This window comes from Rhinolophus sinicus, linkage group LG04 (assembly GCF_036562045.2).
Source record: "Rhinolophus sinicus isolate RSC01 linkage group LG04, ASM3656204v1, whole genome shotgun sequence".
NCBI classification, from domain to species: domain Eukaryota; kingdom Metazoa; phylum Chordata; class Mammalia; order Chiroptera; family Rhinolophidae; genus Rhinolophus; species Rhinolophus sinicus.
In genome coordinates, this window is record NC_133754.1 from 159827522 (window position 1) to 159846183 (window position 18662).

General features: G+C 35.8%; 1 protein-coding gene across 2 annotated transcripts in view; it reads left to right on the plus strand.

The window, feature by feature from the left end:
* The window catches only part of NCBP1 (nuclear cap binding protein subunit 1), a 37391-nt gene that overhangs the window by 1549 nt on the left and 17180 nt on the right, over nucleotides 1-18662 (plus strand). The window contains exons 2-12 of one of the 2 annotated variants that reach the window (XM_019729179.2): nucleotides 4935-5023; nucleotides 5567-5667; nucleotides 7920-8076; nucleotides 10036-10143; nucleotides 10493-10614; nucleotides 11995-12064; nucleotides 12533-12748; nucleotides 14938-15035; nucleotides 15731-15794; nucleotides 17191-17301; nucleotides 18077-18141. In XM_019729179.2, coding sequence (XP_019584738.1) covers nucleotides 4935-5023; nucleotides 5567-5667; nucleotides 7920-8076; nucleotides 10036-10143; nucleotides 10493-10614; nucleotides 11995-12064; nucleotides 12533-12748; nucleotides 14938-15035; nucleotides 15731-15794; nucleotides 17191-17301; nucleotides 18077-18141 — 1201 coding nt within the window. Of the gene's footprint in view, nucleotides 1-4934; nucleotides 5024-5566; nucleotides 5697-7919; nucleotides 8077-10035; nucleotides 10144-10492; nucleotides 10615-11994; nucleotides 12065-12532; nucleotides 12749-14937; nucleotides 15036-15730; nucleotides 15795-17190; nucleotides 17302-18076; nucleotides 18142-18662 lie in introns of both variants that reach the window. The other variant, XM_019729180.2, reaches the window with a different exon arrangement.

Below are 18662 nucleotides of genomic sequence, written 5' to 3' on the forward strand. Positions count from 1 at the left end.
AAAAATTTTAATTGAATTTTCTGCACTAACATTTTTCTCTCCTTGAATGTTGGGGCAGTTAGGGTAGGTAAAACTAAAACAAGTGTATTTAGTTTTAACAACGAAACATCAGATTTCTGTTAGGGCATGGCTTGAAAGGTTATTCTAGTCCAGCCTTCTCATCTGACACCTAAGGGTCTAGAGTTTTAGTGTAATTGGCATGGAGTCACAGCCAGCAGTGCCCAGACACCAGTGAGTGCAAGTTCCAGGGTCCTGTTCACTACCCAGGAATTATGCTTCATGCCTTTTTTTTTTTAAACACAGGAGGCTTCTTGTGTACATTTGGGGCACACAAAATACAGTTTTCATGTGCTTTGAATTTGATTAATCAGAAGCTAATATGCTTGAAGTCATCATTTGGTGTTTAAAGAACTTGAGCCTTTTATTAAAGTTCTTCCATTTTCTTTTCTCACACTTTCTTTTCTCCACTTCTCCTACTTCTCCCTTTTAGAGTATCCCTACAGGGAGAGAAAATGTCTCCAGAGGGCTACCTGGAGAACTGGATTTGAATCTGTAGAAACGCAACTTTTGCTTCGGTTATTGGGATGCTGCTGTAACTTTCTTGGGAGTTACCTTCTTTTAGTACCAGCTGGCAGCTAAATCATTGTCTATTTGGGTCTTGCTGCAGGTACCTCAGAATAAGTAAAAACCAAAAAAGCAAAATAAGGAGTTAAAGTTTACTATGGTGAATGAATAATTTAGTAATGAAGGGGCAATTTATAGTTCCTCATAGATACTACACTGAATCTGGAACTTTTGTAAATTGCCACAATTTGGGTAATAATTAGCTAGGGTTTACCCTAAACAGTGATCTGAATCAAATATTTTAGATACTTTCCTTTTAGCTGGGCATCTGTTAATTTTTTAATTAGAAATATTAGAAGCTTAAATATTATCGAAGGCTATTTTAAAATAGGCTGCATTATTATAATCATAGTTTAATAGATATATCAGAGCATTGCTGGATTATTGTCAGCTCTTAGTCAGTGACTGCCATGACTTTCCATGTGCTTGACTAGATATAATCATTTATTCAACAAATATTCAACAGTGCCAGGCACTGTCCTAACTACTGGCAGTGCAGCAATGGACAGTATAAAGATGGAGCCTCCCTTTTACAGACAGGAAACAATCAAGTCAAATATAGTATATTATATGGTGATAAGTGGTTACAGAGAAAAAGAAAACTGGGTAAAGAGGGTAGAGACTGCTGTGGGGGGCAGGGAATTACTGTTTTGTATGGGTTGTTCAGGGAAGACCTTCCTGAGAAATGCATCTGCAGCGGGTAAGGGAGCAAACCCGGCGGCTAAATGGGGGAAAGCAGGTGTCTAAGTATAGGGAATCAGGAGAGCAAGGACCTTAAGGCTCGCAGCAAGGAGGCCAGCGTTGCTGGAGCAGAATGAGTGAGGAGAGGTAGCAGAGGATCAGCTCGTAGAGGGTAATTTTTAAATTGTATCCGTGTTGAGACTGGAGTATTCAGGATCCAGGGAGACAGTTAGGATACTATACCAATGGAGTTCCCCTACAGGTCATTTTATAGACAAGGAAAGGGAAGTGCTAAGTGGAAATTAATGTGCATGAATGCTGGTTGAGTGCTAAATCTAACTTATTTCTTAGAACCTCTCTTAAGAATATTTCCGAAGCTTTTCAGTTGTTATAGAATATGCACAGGGCAATAGCTGTTCAATAGACTGTTTTGTTCTTTTAAGGAAGTATTTAGATTGTCCATCAGCTTCCCCAAAACCCACATTTAACCCCATTTAAGCTACTTAGCATTAGGCCCCTATCCTTTAGACTGTGACTGGTTTTTTTACTTAACTATAGAAAAATAAAATGAATAAAGTGAAGGGATTTGTTACTGTGAGGAAAAGTATAGTTTGTTTCAGAAGTGATGGTTACCTCTGCTTTATTTAAGTCTGCAGAATTGTGGTACTTCACCTGTTGGTTTTGTTACTTTACTTTCTCTTTTATATTGTTGGTTTTTGTTTTTGACTCTGTGGGTCTAAAACTTCTTATAGTGTATCTAATTCTAAATAAGGATATAAGATGTAGTACAAAGTATCCATATAAAATTAGAATCACTTTAGAGGGGAAAAATTATTTGATGTATTAAGATCCTTTTAGATGGGTTTAAGAGAGACCTGATTCTCTTTTCTATACTAGCCAAGGGAGTCTGAGTAAAGTGGCAATGTAACTTTAATTTACATTGCAAAACTTCTACATAGTTATATTTTAATATAAAATCTGTTCTTGCTTTGGGAGCTACCATAAATATGTTTTCTTGAGGGTACGTGAAAACATTCAGCTAATTCCCCAAATTTTATTCTTAATTAGGGTGTTTTATTCTACTTCCCTGTGCTCTCGCCCAGGTTCTCTTCTGAGTTCAATATCCTGTGACTGTTTATGAGTTCAGATTGTGTCTATGGTTCCCTCTTTCCTTCATACTCTCTTGAGTATCAGGTGAGAGTGGGGCATCTCTTACTTCTTAATACTTTCTGCCTCCCACTATTCTCCAAATAAAACTTGTTCGGTACAGTCAAAATGGGAAGAGAAAAAGGTGTTGCAGTTCAGATATACGACTGTATGCTTGTATTTTCTAGTTTTTCTTCAGAAATCCTATTCCCCACATCATCATTTTCCCCTTTTCAAGCTTACAAGAGGATCTGGGAGGGTTGCTTTAAAGACGGGTATGATTCCAAACTGACACCAGAACGAGTCAGATGGATAGTCAATTTAGGGAGGTCGTGGAGGTGGGGTGTGGAATAAAGCTTGGCAAAGTAGATGGGCCAGAAAGAAGGGGGCAGTGGTTAAGGTTTAAAACAACAAACTGCTCTCATTCGGCTGGTTTTTCAGTGTGTGCATTCTCCCAACCTTACTGGAGTCTGGTTCTGAAGAACACTTATTTAGTATTCTGCTTTCTAGAACAGAGTTTCTCAACATCAACACTGTTGACACTGGGCTGGGTTATTCTTTGTGGTTGGGAGTTGTCCTGTGCAATGTAGTATATTTAGCAGAATCCCTAGTCTCTACCCACTGGATGTCAGTCGCCCTCCCCAAGTTGGGACAACTCATGTAGTCTCCAGAGATTGCCAGGTGGCTCTTCGGGAGCAAAATCTCACCCAGTTGAGAACCATTGCTCCAAGAGAAGGCTGTTTTTAATGTCCTGGCTGATAGCTTACATAAGCATTGCATCAAATACGCAATTTTTTTTTAATGATCGAATCTTGGAAACAGAAGACCTTTGTGTGAAAGTTGGCTCTTCAGGTGGTGGAACCTTTATATATAGATCCTGTGACTTAGGTTTCCTGTGTACTTAAGATTCAAGGTCACTGATCCCACTATGCCACACATGTCTGCAACTTTACATAGGCAGTACCTCCAGGGATACATTTCAGTTGTCACACTGCATGCCTGTTGTATTTTTTATGGCATTATCCCTTCAAAACTATTCAGTGGTTATTTAAACCAGATCATAATGATAACTAAGGAACTGGGGAGTCAAAGCAGAGTGCTTTATTCTGTGGCCTTTTATAATACTTTCATCTGGTCCTACCTGGATAGTAATAGATTAGTTTTATTCAGCATATATTCAAGTGGTACATGAAGATCATTTCAGTCATTGGAATGACTTTTAATACCACAAGCTTAGAATAGCCAAGTGCTGTGTTTTATGATAATCACCATATATTTCAAGCCATGTTTCAGTGGCAAGTAAGTGATTATGAACTCTGTAAAAATGGTTCAGTTCCTTTGGCTGTGCAAGTCTGGAGAAGATTGAAGTTATATATAACTTGCTCCTGAGTAACCCTATATCCATCTGCAGGTTTTCATTATTAATACAGTTCTCCAGCACAGTCACAGACTGTTGCTTCCTCGGCCACATGCCATTCCCCATCTAGGAAGTCAAAAGTGGAATTATATTGGAAGACTAGCCAACATTGTATGTAGCAACAGCAGTATGTTCCATACTTAACACTATTATTTAAATTTTTAAGCCTTATGTTATTCCACAGCAGGAGGTAAGGGGGGGGTGTTACAGTTTTAAACAAAATAGTAAGAGATCTTTAACAGCCAAGAATCTGAATAGTAGACAGTCCGGTGCTTACGGTTGATTTTTAGCACAACTTCATTTAACTTGAATTCTGTAGCAATCAAAAGGACAAATAGTTGACTTGTAATGATTTCAGAATAGGAGGTTTGGGGGTTTTTTTTAAAGAGTCTTTGAATGATACAGTTTTTGAATATAATAGGATCAGTAGTTAACGTAGGGAATCAAGAGCCAGTTAAAGCAGAAATCATAAAACATACTTCTTTCCCCCAGCAAATATTTGGTATAGTGCTGAAGACGTTTCTTTGAGTATATGTCTGCTGATTGTAATTCCCGTTGTTTGGAATAATCTGTACCCTAGTGCTGTGTGGGACCAGCACTATTTTTATTCGTTTCAGACACTTGTAAAGCTAGTGAGGAATCCTAATGTTTTATGCTCCTTTGCCCATCTTTTGAAGTTTTCCTCGTCATACCTGCTACAAAAGCTTTTTTCCCCTAACCTTTCCAACACATACTCCTTGGTTTTGCACCCATATTTTTTTGGCTTACGTAGTAATTTTCATTATTACAATGATGCATACTGCTGGCACTAACAGGTTTTAGGAATTTTACACAAAATTTAACATAAATAATGCCTACCTCTTGGAGTTATTATAGTGGCTGTGGGAATGGAGACTATTGGTTAATCCTGCCTAGTCTGAGAAGTGGGACGTCAGTTAAGAGCTTCTATTATGTGTAAAAAGTAAGGCTTCTGGTAGAAAACAGATTATAGTACTAAGAAAAGTTAAATAAAATTTGTGACAGTGGATTTATCATGTAATGTCAATTTTTTACATTATTGAAACAGGCGGACAGCCTCACAAAAGGAGAAAAACCTCTGATGCAAATAAAACCGAAGATCATTTGGAATCTTTAATATGCAAAGTAGGAGAAAAGGTATGCACCGAAACTGGTCCGGACTGTGATGGGCTTCCGGTTGTCTTTGACTGTGTTTTGGTTAATTTCATCAGCTGAAAACTTGATGATTTGTTTTAGGCAAAGCTTGCATGGCCAATGTAAATGCGTATTAAAACACTTAGGATGCAGATAATTGAGAATTAAATGTTTTTAGTGCTTTTCATAGAATATGAGTCTTAAAAGAGTTCTTATGGAATAGTCCTCTCAGTTTACAAATGAAGAGCCAAACAAGTCCTGGATACTTGAGGAAATTTGCCCAGAGTCACATAGTGAATGAATTTGAGAATAGAGTCCATGATGTCCTCATTTCTAATACTTATTCTGCTTAGACTGCTTACTTTTAAATTTTCATTCATTCTCTTTTCATGGGTATCTAAAGAACAGTAACTATCTGAATAGATTTATACTAAACCTGTCTTAGTGCCTTCTGCGTGTAAGACTAACTTTTTATGATCACCTAGGAAATTTTAATTCACTAATTGCTACGTACTTAACAGACATTTCATATGCTGTCCTTTGCAGAGTGCCTGCTCTTTGGAGAGCAACCTAGAAAGCTTGGCTGGTGTTCTGGAAGCTGATCTTCCTAACTACAAGAGCAAGATCTTAAGGCTTCTTTGTACAGTGTATGTATGCAAAAGATTTATGAATCCAGGTGATAATGTATTATCTACTCTTAAATGCTTTGGGAAATGTTCACTGTGTTATGTTCCATATGTGATTAGCTTTCCTTCTGTCAGGAGATTTGTACACATGAAATGACCTTCGGCCCTTTGGTGAACTCTTAGAGATAAAGAGAAGTAAATTTGAGCATTTTCCTTCTGTTTTGTTTCTTGGAATCTTAGAATCGTTTGAGTTGACTTTTTCAGTGAGGTAGACATGTTCACATTCAGAGATTTTCTTTTACGCACGTACATTTAAATATATATAATAGAATTTAATTTACAGTTCTAACCAGTAGTACTAAACAAATTTGTCAACTGGTCACTCAAGTAATAGCCCTTCTTAGAAGACTGAAGAAGCTTTTGCAGCTATTGTAGGCATAATCTTTCTGAGTTAGATTATTAGCTAGAACAAGTATCAGCATTTAATTTGTAAGGAAACTAAAGTGGGAAAAGTCTCACATGGAAGCATGAAATGGTCTCTCCCAATGGTAGAACTAGCATTCTAGACTTTTTCATCTCTCAGATAGACATTGATCACCCTGAATTGTATGCCTTGCGAAGAAGTAGCTGTGACTTCTATATAAAGGGATCTTTGTGCTTTACATTAAATTATGAATTATTTGGGGTGGCCGGATGGCTCAGGTGATTAGAGTGTGAGCTCTGAACAACAGGGTTGCCGGTTCGATTCCCTCATGGGCCAGTGAGCTGCGCCCTCCACAACTAGACTGAAGACAACAAGCTGCTGCTGAGCTACCACAGGGGTGGCTGGATGGCTCAGTTGGTTAGAGCACAAGCTCTCAGCAACAAGGTTGCAGGTTCAATTCCGACATGGGATGGTGGGCTGTGCCCCCTGCAACTAAAGATTGAAAATGGCGACTGGACTTGGAGCTGAGCTGCGCCCTCCACAACTAGATTGAAGGACAATGGCTTAGAGCTGATGGGCCCTGGAGAAACATGCTGTTCCCCAATATTCCCTAATAAAAAATTTAAAAATAAATAATCACCACCCAATGGGAAAAAATAAAAAAAATAAATTATGAATTATCTGTTAGGTATTTTATATTGTCATTTAAATTATTTTTAAAATAATGTTTTTAAATGCCTATAGCTCATTTTTGAAATTTAAAAATACAAATTGAAACTATCAGTAGATTTTATATTAACCTCTCAAAGTACAAATAATGTAGGTTACAATTTTTAAAAGGAATCTATCTAATATTTAGGAAGACATGTTCTTAGACTAAGAAACTACTAAGAAAAATCATTTTGCTGTTGTTATCCTTAAGATGTTTTCTGTTTTGAAAGCATTTATTAGATGGAGTAGATTTATGCTTAAACTCTGATGGAAGCTGCGGCTTTTGGGTTGGGGGGGTAGGGGTTGCTATCAATGTAAATATCTTTTTAAAACGTAAATTGCCTCTAATACCCTGCTAGGTACCTTGGGAAAACAGAAAAAGTGTATGAGAATCTGAATGATCATGAGTTCCTGTTTGCTTTTCTTTTAGAACTAATTTCTAAAGGCCGCCTAAATAGGAAGCAGCATTTGCTTCTTCCAAAGGTTTATTACTATAATCCTCTTCCCTAATTTTCAGATAACTTTAATGAAAACACACTTGGAGTAAGCAAACTGGAATGCAAAAAAATCTTACTATGTCAGAATGCCATGTTAAAAATTCAACAATTTAACTGATAGAAACTTAGTTGAAACTAATTTCAGTTCTGAAGTTTTTCTTGTGTTTCTCAAAGTGGAATTCTGATCGTAAGACATTTGGTTAGCTAAGTTAAAAATGCTGAAATGCTGCATCTCCCCCTTAATAATTCTGGATTAAAGAAACTTGTTTCACCCAGTGTTTCCCAGGTATTTTCCCATGGAAACCACTTTCTGTAGAACTGCTATTCAATTCGACTAAGCACATTGGACTAAAAACTGGTCTAGCATTAGTTATATTTATTTTAGTTTGATAACGTCATAATTAGAGAGTTTTACTTTTTTAACTCTTGGATTTACTAATTAGAATTAAAATGAAAAATTGTGGGAGCTATGTCTGCAACTCTACTCAATATTTATGCCTTTTCTGAAGTAGTTTTAAAAACAGCTAAAAGTAATCTTCCAAAGTTAATAAAATGATGAAAGGTTTATAATACAAAATTCAGCAACTTAACATAATGCTGTTGTTTTGGGATTTTCTTATTGTACCGGGTTCTCAAATCAGTGCACGTCTGTTACCTGAGAAGTTGACAATTTATACAACATTAGTTGGACTGCTGAATGCCAGGAATTACAACTTTGGTGGAGAGTTTGTAGAAGCCATGATTCGTCAACTTAAAGAATCTTTGAAAGCAAACAGTTATAATGAAGCTGTATATTTGGTAAGTTATTATTTTAGTATATTATGATTTAGTTTTCAGAAGGAGTCGGAGAGGTGAATTACAACCATGTAATTTATCCTTCCTCTTGAAATACAGTTCCCCATTTCACCACAACAGCCACTCTTTTGAAACTATTCTCATTGAAGATTCCACAGAGCTCATTTCCAAGTCCAGAAATTTCTAAATCCTAGTCTACCTCCCTGCAGCACATGACTCTACACTACTTTCTTATCTCTTAGTTTGTGTAGCACCACTTTTTTCAGGACCTCCCACTGCCACCTACCTTCTGTTCCCCTTTTGCCTCTTAAATGTTTGTTTCCCAGGATTCTAGCCTCACTTCACTTTTTTTTTTAAACTCTCTCTTCCGAAGCATTTTTTTTTCTGTCACATCTTCGTAAACCACCTTTATTTTGACAACCCTCCTCTCCCCCAAACCTATGATCTGTATCTCCTGCTTCCCCCTTTATCCTGAGCTCCAGACCTGTGTTCCAAATGCTACCAGGCTAGCCCTAAGGTATCTTGCCTAGAAGTCCGTAAATTAACACATTATTCATACCTTCTTTCCTTCTGTCACACACAGTAGTTGCTGTCTACTGAACAACCCATCTAAAAACCTGAGCATTAAGTTTTGTCTTCCCTTTGCCCCCTAGTGCTATAAGCAGTCCCTAAGCCTATCAGTTATACTTCCGAAATTTCTCTCCAGCCTGTCCCTTCTTTTTTGTCTCCAGGAAACTATATCCCTTCTTCCTACTGTCTTAGTCTCTAACTGGTCTTTTTGCATCCAGATTCTCTCTCTTCTACAGAGGCACCAGACTGCTCTTTCTATAACTAGGTTCTACTCATGTTGGATACAGGTTACAAACCTCAGTTTCTTTCCATTGTCTACAATTGATGGTCTTAAAACCCTGGTGCACAAGATGATTCATTGGGTTGCAGAAAGTAAATATTAGTGGAACTAAGCCTTACTAATACCTAATACATTGATTGGCAGTGGGCCAATGTATATTATAAATAAATACACGTGTGTTGGGGTAAGTGATCACATTCTTTTTTACTGAGTACACAAATCAAAGTGTGGACTCCCATTGGGCTCTAAGATTAAGTCCAGTCTCCTTAGCCTCACCCTCTATTTGTTTCTCTATTCTTGTCTCCCATACACCTTCCAACTGTATCAAAATTACTTGCAGATCCCTGAACACACCTTGTATTTGAACCCCTCTTCCTGGAATACTCCCCTTGCTCTCCACTTGAGAATACTTGACTCATCCTAGCCCAGTTGTCCTTCGTGATGCTTTCCCCTCCTCCCTTTGTCACTGTCCTAGAGACTTTATTTACCTCAGTATTATAAGAGTCATCATTTTGGGTTGAGATTATGCCTGTCCCACGAGACTGAGCATATGACAGGGACTTTAATAGTGCTTAGCAGTGGCACACCAAGGACACCCTGTAAGTGTTCAGAAGTTTTCATTTCTGTAATCCAATAAAAATTGTTTCACAGCCAAACAGAAAAGGAGATTCTAGGGTGAAGTAGCTAGACTATTACAGTCTAGGTTCTTAGTATAGGATAGAATGGAAATCTGCAAACGTGTGGATTCCTGGCCTTAAGGTCTGTCACATCTGTCAGCTCTGCTGCTGTAGCACAGAAGCAGCCATAGACCATATATAAACACATGAGCATGGCTGTATTCCAGTAAAAGATTACTGGTGGACACTGAAATTTAATGTCATATCATTTGTATGAATCATAAAGTATTCTTTTGGGGTTTTTCCAGGCATTTACATATCTAAAAATTATTCTTAGTTCTCAGGCTATGCAAAAAAAAAAAAAGAGGCAGCAGGCTAGGTTTGGCCCTTGGGCTATAGTTTTTCATATCTGTGGTTTCAGTCATTACAGGATTGCTTGTTTTATAATTATTAAAAAGGGTATTTCAGGTTAATAGGAATTGTTTTCCCCAACAGGTTCGTTTTTTATCTGATCTTGTGAATTGTCACGTCATTGCAGCCCCATCAATGGTTGCTATGTTTGAAAATTTTGTAAGTGTAACTCAGGAAGAAGATGTACCTCAGGTAAGAAAACTTCTTATGCAGAATTTTGTCCATATAATACCAGGAATTTTTCACAGGTAGCCCTTAGTAATGAAAAAAATAAATAAATAAATAGATTGTCACGCTATAAATCCTTAATATCTAAAAGTAAAGTCAACTGGCATACTGGTGGGTGCTCATGACATCGATATGTTAATTCAAATGATTCTGTCTGGTAAGAGTAAAATATCTAGAAATACTCTGAATGAGCCAGATGTCTTACTTAAGCCCTGTCAAGTAGTTTCCATAGGATTTCATTCAAGAATAAATACAACATGAATGAAAATTAGCTAGCATATATTTTAAATCTGTCTTTTAAAAACTTCTATAGGTGCGACGGGATTGGTACGTGTATGCATTTCTGTCATCTTTGCCCTGGGTTGGGAAGGAGTTGTACGAGAAGAAAGATGCAGAGATGGACCGCATCTTTGCCAACACTGAAAGCTATCTTAAGTAAGGGCACAGTTCATAGTTCTCTTTGTTGTTTAGGTAAAGGACATCTTCCTGATACTATCATACATGTGTTCAATTTTATCTGTCAGTAATACCATGTCTCAACAATAAGCGGTTCCCTAAGGCTTTTTGTAGGTAATTTCATACCCCTAGTGTTGCAACTTACTGAGACTTCAGAGTAATCAAATATGTTGCTTACTTCTTCCGTGCAAAGGAGTTGATAACATAGTTGCTTTTGTCGTGTTTTGCAAAGGCATAAAACATCTTAATACAGTGGTTCTCAGATGTTAGTGTGCATAAGAATCTCCCATAGTGCTTAAATATGCTCTAGCCCCAGCCCCCCAGACCTATCGAATCACAATACTTGAGAGAAAGGTTTGGACATCTGTATTATTAATTTATACCACAGATGGACAACATACAATATAGTTCATGTACATTAATCGTAAACCAAGTCCTTAAGGTGTTGGTCCTCAACCTTTACTTCTAACAATACGTTTACTGGTAAACTTATGCTTCATTACCCAGCAGCTAGGTAATGGTTTTGTATTCCTTTAAGTTTTTTCAGAGTAATTTTGTTGTAAGTTTCATTTTCTATCTATTCATAGATACTTCTTGGGATGTTGTTAATATCTATTTAGTCATTTACAAATAAAGCTAAAAGAAGTCCAAAGATAGAAATATGCTTTTTTATTATGTTAAGCTACCTTTAAATGTGAGATTTTTAAAATGTTTTTATATCTTTGAAAAGTTATACTGGTTTTCTTAAAAAATGTAGATGTTTGCCAAAGAATAAAAATAAAAGAGTATGAATATCTGAGCATTTGTGCTGGCATATGCTCTTTCCCTTTCTTATACACATATGGTAGGACAGTATATACGTTGTTCTTCACTTGCTTTTTTCTGACTTAATATATATTAACTTCAATTTGTTGCATTAAAAACACAGAACTCTACCTCATTCTTTTCAACAGTGTGGTATTCCACTCTTTTAATGTACCATAATTTCTTGTTGGTAGACAAATTTGGTTATTTCCAGTCTCTTGCTATTACAAGCAATGTTTTGGTGAATATCCTTATACATGTGCAAATGCATTTGTGGGGAATGTGAATTCTTAGGGGCTGTGTTGAAGTGTCTTCTAATAATTTTAATTTTGATAGATTTAATCAAATTGCTTTCTAAAGAGATTATACTCTTCCAAATCTTCTAAAGAGATTATATCAATGTGTGAAACTGCATGTGTACCCACATTTTGTTAATAGAGTACATTATCAAAATTTTTGATATCTGCCAGTCTGATAGGTAAAATGTATTTCACTGCTTTAATTTGCATTTTATTAAGAAAGCAACTGAACATCTTTTATCATTTTTATCTTTAGAAGACGCCAAAAGACTCACGTGCCCATGTTACAAGTGTGGACTGCTGAGAAGCCACATCCACAAGAAGAGGTAAATTGATTTCAGTCTCTTGTGATACAAGCACAGTCAGCGCTCCAGGAGATTCTTACCTCTGTGGTGTATTCACATCATGCCATTTATATACCTTAGCTTAGTTTCCACGTTTCATATCACTGGTCTCCCTCCTTAGAGCCCTAGGCTTATAGAGGAGCTTTAATAAATGTTAGAATATAATTCAAACATTCCTTGTTCTGGGGATTCCAGATTCATAGAGTTGACATTTTTTTCTTCTCTACATGCCCAGTTTGAAAAATGTAAGAGGTAATAGCCTCAGCCAGATAGATGTTATACAGTAATTAAAACAAAAACTTAGCACCATTCCTTTGTACTATATTTAATTGCAAGTTAGTTTACTTTTGTACCCTGTATTTTAGAAGTGGTGATTTTTGGTTTTGTCTACTCGTGTTATTTCTTCTAGCCTCCGAGTATATATTAATTATGAAAAATTAATGTCTTCAGTATTTAGATTGCCTGTGGGCCCAGATTCAGAAATTGAAAAAGGATCACTGGCAGGAGCGGCACATCCTAAGGCCTTACCTTGCCTTTGACAGCATCCTGTGTGAAGCGCTGCAACACAACTTGCCTCCCTTCACACCACCTCCTCACACTGAGGATTCCGTGTACCCGATGCCAAAGGTCATCTTCAGGATGTTTGATTACACAGATGATCCAGAGGTATGTGACCAGCTAAAAGGGCCTGAGTTGCATTGTACTTGTGGTTTAATCTTGTTTGGATTTGCCTGTGATGCATTTTAATTTCAAGTTGTTTATTATCTAAGAGGATCAATAGCAATGAAGTTAACAGTTTTATTCAGTGAAGTTAGCAGTTTAAACAGTATCACCTCATTATGCAAGAAATTATATTTAGCATGTGTATATAGATTAAGAGACAGCACAGTGTGCTGTTTAAGAGAGTAGGTTTGAGAGCTACATTGGTTTGGGTTTTAGTCCTGGTTTAGTCAGATCCTAGCTGTGTGATACTGGGTGAGTTATTTACCTCTACACCTTAGTTTCTTAATGGAAGAATAATCATAGTAAGTATCTTATAAAGGGTAATGAAGATTAAAGTATTAATACACATAAAGTGCATAGAACAACAGTATGTGATACATGATGGATGCTCAATAATTTTAGCTGTTATTCTTAAGGCTATTTTTCAACAAAAATACCCACTTTGGAGATTATCCATCTCTCTCTAACCCTTATAACTCGTCTTATTATTCATATTTTTTATAAATTTTTTTTACTAAAGTATTTTTAATTTAAAAACCCCAAACATGAGTATAAGCTGACTTAATAGTTTTTAAATATAGTATGTATTCTTTATTATGAAGTCAAGTTGTTGGCAACCATTAATACTTTAATAGTTAAGAAAACGTATAGTTTTGATATGAATATTTAATATAAAATTTACAGTTTAACTATGCTTTAATTATTTTATACTTTTACATTTAAATGACTGTCTTACCTTTAATAGCCAAGCAGCAAGTACGGTTATTATTAGATTTGTTCTGTGTGGAAACTCAGCCTGGCCTCAGTACAACTTGTTGCTTAGTACCTCCCAGTTAGCATAGAGCAGGCTTCTCAGGCTCAGCACGTTTCACATTTTGGGCTGGATAATTCTTTATTGTGGAGTGCTGTCCTGTGAATTGTAGGATGCTTAGAAGCATCCCTGGCTCTAGATGCCAGTAGCATTTAGAGGTTAAATGTCAGTTGTGACAACTAACACTGTTTCCAAAGATTGCCAAATGTCCCCTCTTAGGAGCAAAATTGTCCCCAGTTGATAACCACTGTCATAAAAACCAATATTACCACTGAAGGTCAAATTTGAGTTTTCCTTCTCCTATCTTCTCTTTTCCGTCCTACCATAAATTCCTATGGCCAGTGGAAATTTAGTATATATGTATAATCTGTCTCAGAGTAAAAAGTTAATCAGAGAATCGGTTATATGCTTGTATACAAAATTATCAACTTGCTACCCACTTTGCTATATTCCATATGTAATAAAAAATGCTTTTAATAAACATTGTGTAATGGTCTAATTAGGTATATCTAATTGAAAGTCTAATTTATATTTAAGACTGCTAGAATCTTTGTAATTGGTATTTATTTGTGCAAGGAGAACCAGAGTAGGACCTCAAAATTTGTCTCAAGTATACTGTTTACACTTAATTGGTGTTGCCTCTATAATGTTCCCATCATCCTTTGTCAGAAGAGAATAAAATACAAAATATCTGAGGATTTGGTTTTTTGGTTCTGGCCTTTGAAAAAAGTGTTTATTTTAAAAAATGAGAAATTATAGAGAAGATTAAAAGTCATCAGTAAGAGTCCACAATAGTAAATAAATAAAAACAAACTCTAAACCTCTTTACTGTGCTTTTTTAAAAAAAAAATTAAACAATATCATGTAGGTAATGTTTTTTAACCTTTTTAAAAATCAAAGTATGGATATCTTACAGTGCATCCATGATTTTTTATGTATATGTAGTGTTTGAAATAAAATTTTCCCTCTCCATGTTTATTAGGAAGTAATTTGCTCATGTAGTTTTTAAAAAAAATAAACTGTGTAAGACTAATAATATACAAAAAGTATTTTGTTTGTTTCATAGAAGAATTGAGGTGGGCAGTGACAGTATGGTGTGAGACATGTAGAAGAAACACTGCAGCTGATACTCTAATTCTGTTGTACATATAAGTGAACACAATAATGAAGTTTGCGGAAAACAGCTTCCACACTTCTGAACTTTTATACTCAGCACCCAATATAGTGTCTGGAACATTATATGTTCTCAACTATTTGTTGAATAAATGAAAGAAAACATTTTTTCTAAGTCTGTAGTATATACATTTGGTTTCCTTTCCAGGGTCCTGTAATGCCGGGGAGTCATTCAGTAGAAAGATTTGTAATAGAAGAAAATCTTCACTGCATCATTAAATCCCACTGGAAGGAAAGGAACACTTGGTAAGGTTCTTTTCATGTTACTTTTAGCGCAGAGAAAAGTTAGCAATTTTGATAATTTGGTAGGAGCAAATTATATACTAAGGGTGTGAGAGAATCTCTCTTCTTGACATCTCGTCTTGCTAGGACCAATCTGCTTTGCTTTCCTGAAGCTCTTCACCCTCAAAATAGTACTTTCCGGGTGATTTATAGAACTATAGTGCTTTGTAATAATGTGCATGTGGTGCTTTTTGTGTGGATGTTTACGCTGTGGGTAAATTAACTTGGATAACAAGCTATTTTTTGTGGGAATATTATGGTAGTAAATGAATACTAATGGTTTTGCTCTGTTTTCTAGCATTGAGACATCTAGCTTTGGAAAAGTTTATTTTATTTTTCTTAAACCTTGGAAAGTTTTGGTATAAATTTTAAGGTGGAAAGGAATATGTAGTCTTTTGGGAGTAGTTTACCCTATTAAAACTTTCTAAGTTAGTGGATCTTAATATGCTTCCTTAGTATTATTACTTAGACTCCTTTTGAGCTTCAGGGAGTTTTGGATGCATTGAAGAGTTTTCTTGTGCTAGACAAAATAATTTGTCCTGTAGTGAATCTAGAACATTTCAGAAAAGATTTTCTTTTCCTTAAATCTAAACACAGAAACTGCTTAGTTGATTGTTCATGTATCTTTGTATACTTACCTTAAATTACACTTTTTGTAGTGCTGCACAGCTGGTGAGCTACCCAGGGAAGAGCAAGATCCCCTTGAACTACCACATAGTTGAGGTACGCATTTCACATGGAGCGTGTTTCTAAGTTTCAGAATCTTTCTGTTGACTTAAAGTATAATCTACTATTGGCTTGGTTTTTTTTCTTGCTACTTATCAGGTTCTGAAAGTTAACAGAGGAGCGAGGAAATTGCTATCTGTTTTGGTGCTCTGTTAGCCATGTTAGTAAAGAGAAAAGAGGAGGTTGAAACCAGTAGCCAAATGGATTTTTGAGTTGCCTATAAATTATTTATATAGTATGTCTTCATTCATGGATAGTTATGGATAATGTAAGTCACCTTTAGCTCTGTCTATACCTTGTCCAATTAACAGATGTATAAGTAGCTTAAACACTTTAAAGTATTGTATTACTTTAGGCAGATAATCTATTTTTAACTGTTTATCTGGCCTCTTATTACTAGTGTACATTAGTATATTATTCCCTGTGTCACAGGGTGGGGTTAAGTATGAATCTTTATTCTTGGAAATTAAAGGAGCCAATTATTTTTGAAGTAGGAAGAATAGATAATGCTTTTGATCCCATATTAAGTCATACAGTAAGATGATATTAGTAGTATATTTGAACACCTTGTGAGATTTATGTCCCATTAAACAGTGTTTTCACTTGACACATGGGTCAGACTGTCAGTTGCATGTTCCTTTATGTTAAAATATTCATGAGCATATTTATGATGTATAACTTAAGATTCACTTTTTATTCATACTGCACTTGTGTGCTTTCTTAAAAATACTGCCTCTGTCCTACAAGCTTAGGCTCTGAATTTGACTCACTGTTGTGTCAGTTGCAATGCAAAATATAAATCATATCTTTAAATCTGTAAAATGTATAGAAAGTCATCAGAATGAAGTACAGAAGTGTGGGAGTCGGAAGGGATGCAGATCAGATTTTAGAATTCTAGGTAGGTGATCCACAAATTACATAGGGAGGGTGGAAACGAGTTTCTGAACAAGAGGCATGACAAAGAAGTCTTGGATTATCAAAAAGGTCTGGGCACCAGTTTCAGGTAGAGTGGACTGACTCGACTACTTTCTGTTTCCATCCTCAGAGTCTAATAAGGGTTTTTACTACTTACAAGAATGAAACTGATGGGTCTGTGAGTCCCTCAGTGAATCAACTCCTGTATCCAAAGTTGGAATTTAATTGCATGATTCTCTGGGATTATCAGCTAAGCATTAATATTTGCATATTATTTGAGCTATAAAGGGAAGAAATTTTCATTACAGTATATAGGCATTCATATTTTAAAGAGCATAATTTTAAAGATTAAAAAGTAATTCTTTTCTCATTATAAATATCATGGAATTAGAGTTTACGTTTAGAATGTTCAGGTCTTTCTAATAGAAGTGCATAGGATAGCTGTTGAATTGAGTTTTGACTTCTGATTCCTTTGTAGGTGATCTTTGCAGAGCTGTTTCAGCTTCCAGCACCCCCTCACATTGATGTGATGTACACAACACTTCTCATTGAACTGTGCAAACTTCAGCCTGGCTCTCTACCCCAAGTTGTATCCTTTCCTTTGTTTTTAAACTTGCTCTCTTTGACCTAGCTTTAAACAATCATTAAATATTTCTGCCTGTGAGTTTAAATCACTTCATGAAAACAGTTTGGCATTTCTTTAACCATATGTGTACCGTACAATCCAGCCATTCCATCCTTAGGGTACTTACCCAAGAGAAATGAAAGCACATGTCCTTACAAAGACTTAGGCATTAATGTTCATAGAAAATTTATTTATTCCCAAATTGGAAGCAATCCAAATATCCATCAATACTTGAATGAATTAGCAAGTTGGGTTATAGCTATACAGTGGAATACTACATAATAAAAAGGAGCAAGTTTTTGATGCTGGCAACAGTGTGAATGAATTACAGAATAATTATGTTGAGTAAAATATGCCAAACAAATAAGAACTCATATAATTCCATTTACACAAAATTCTATAATAGAAAATGTGAAGTAATCTAGTGACAGCAGACCAATACTTGCTTAGGGACATAGGTAAGGAAGGGGCGAAAGGAGAATGGATTACAAGCAAGCGTGGGGAATTTTTGGAAGTGATACAAATGTTCATTATCTTGATTTCATGAGTGTATACAGGTCAAATTTATTGTACATTATTGATAACCTCAACGTTGTTTTTTGGAAAAAAGGACAGTTATATGAAGAGGTGCTCAACATTATTCACTGTACAGACTTCTAGAAAATGTTACTTATTTTTTCTATCACAACTTATTTTGAAGGAGGGTGGAGAATAGTTTTCCTTATCCTCAAATTCACAGCTTGCACAGGCAACTGAAATGCTATATATGCGTTTGGACACGATGAATACTACATGCGTAGACAGGTAGAGTAATTGCCTTATTTCTATACTGGTTGTTAGCAGCTTCTACTCCTGTACTTTATAAAAGAACTTGATCAGCAAAACACTTACCTTGTTAAGAATTTCCAAATTGATTTTTCTTTCTTGCCTCCCCAAAATAATCCTTTCTTTCATAAAACTTATACTTGTCGTAATGTAATATTACACTTTCTAGTCTAATTTTCAGTATGAAATGATGCCTGTGCTGAGGTTTTCTTTAATTTCACTCATTGTTTACTTGTTTGGTGCTTGGCAATAGTTACACTTTTCCCACTATAATTGGGTATATGAGTTTTTAAAATAGGCTTTATGCTAATCCCCTGTGTAGAAGTGGAGTCCAATACTTATTTATTATGTGTAAACATATACATATTTTTGTTTGTTTATAAGTAGTATCTACTTCTAAAATAATTAGCAACTGTGTAACTACAGCTTCAAGACTGTTTATATAAAAGACCATATTGGATTTTTATAGCTGTGGTAATTGCATGCCCACTGTCTTCTTT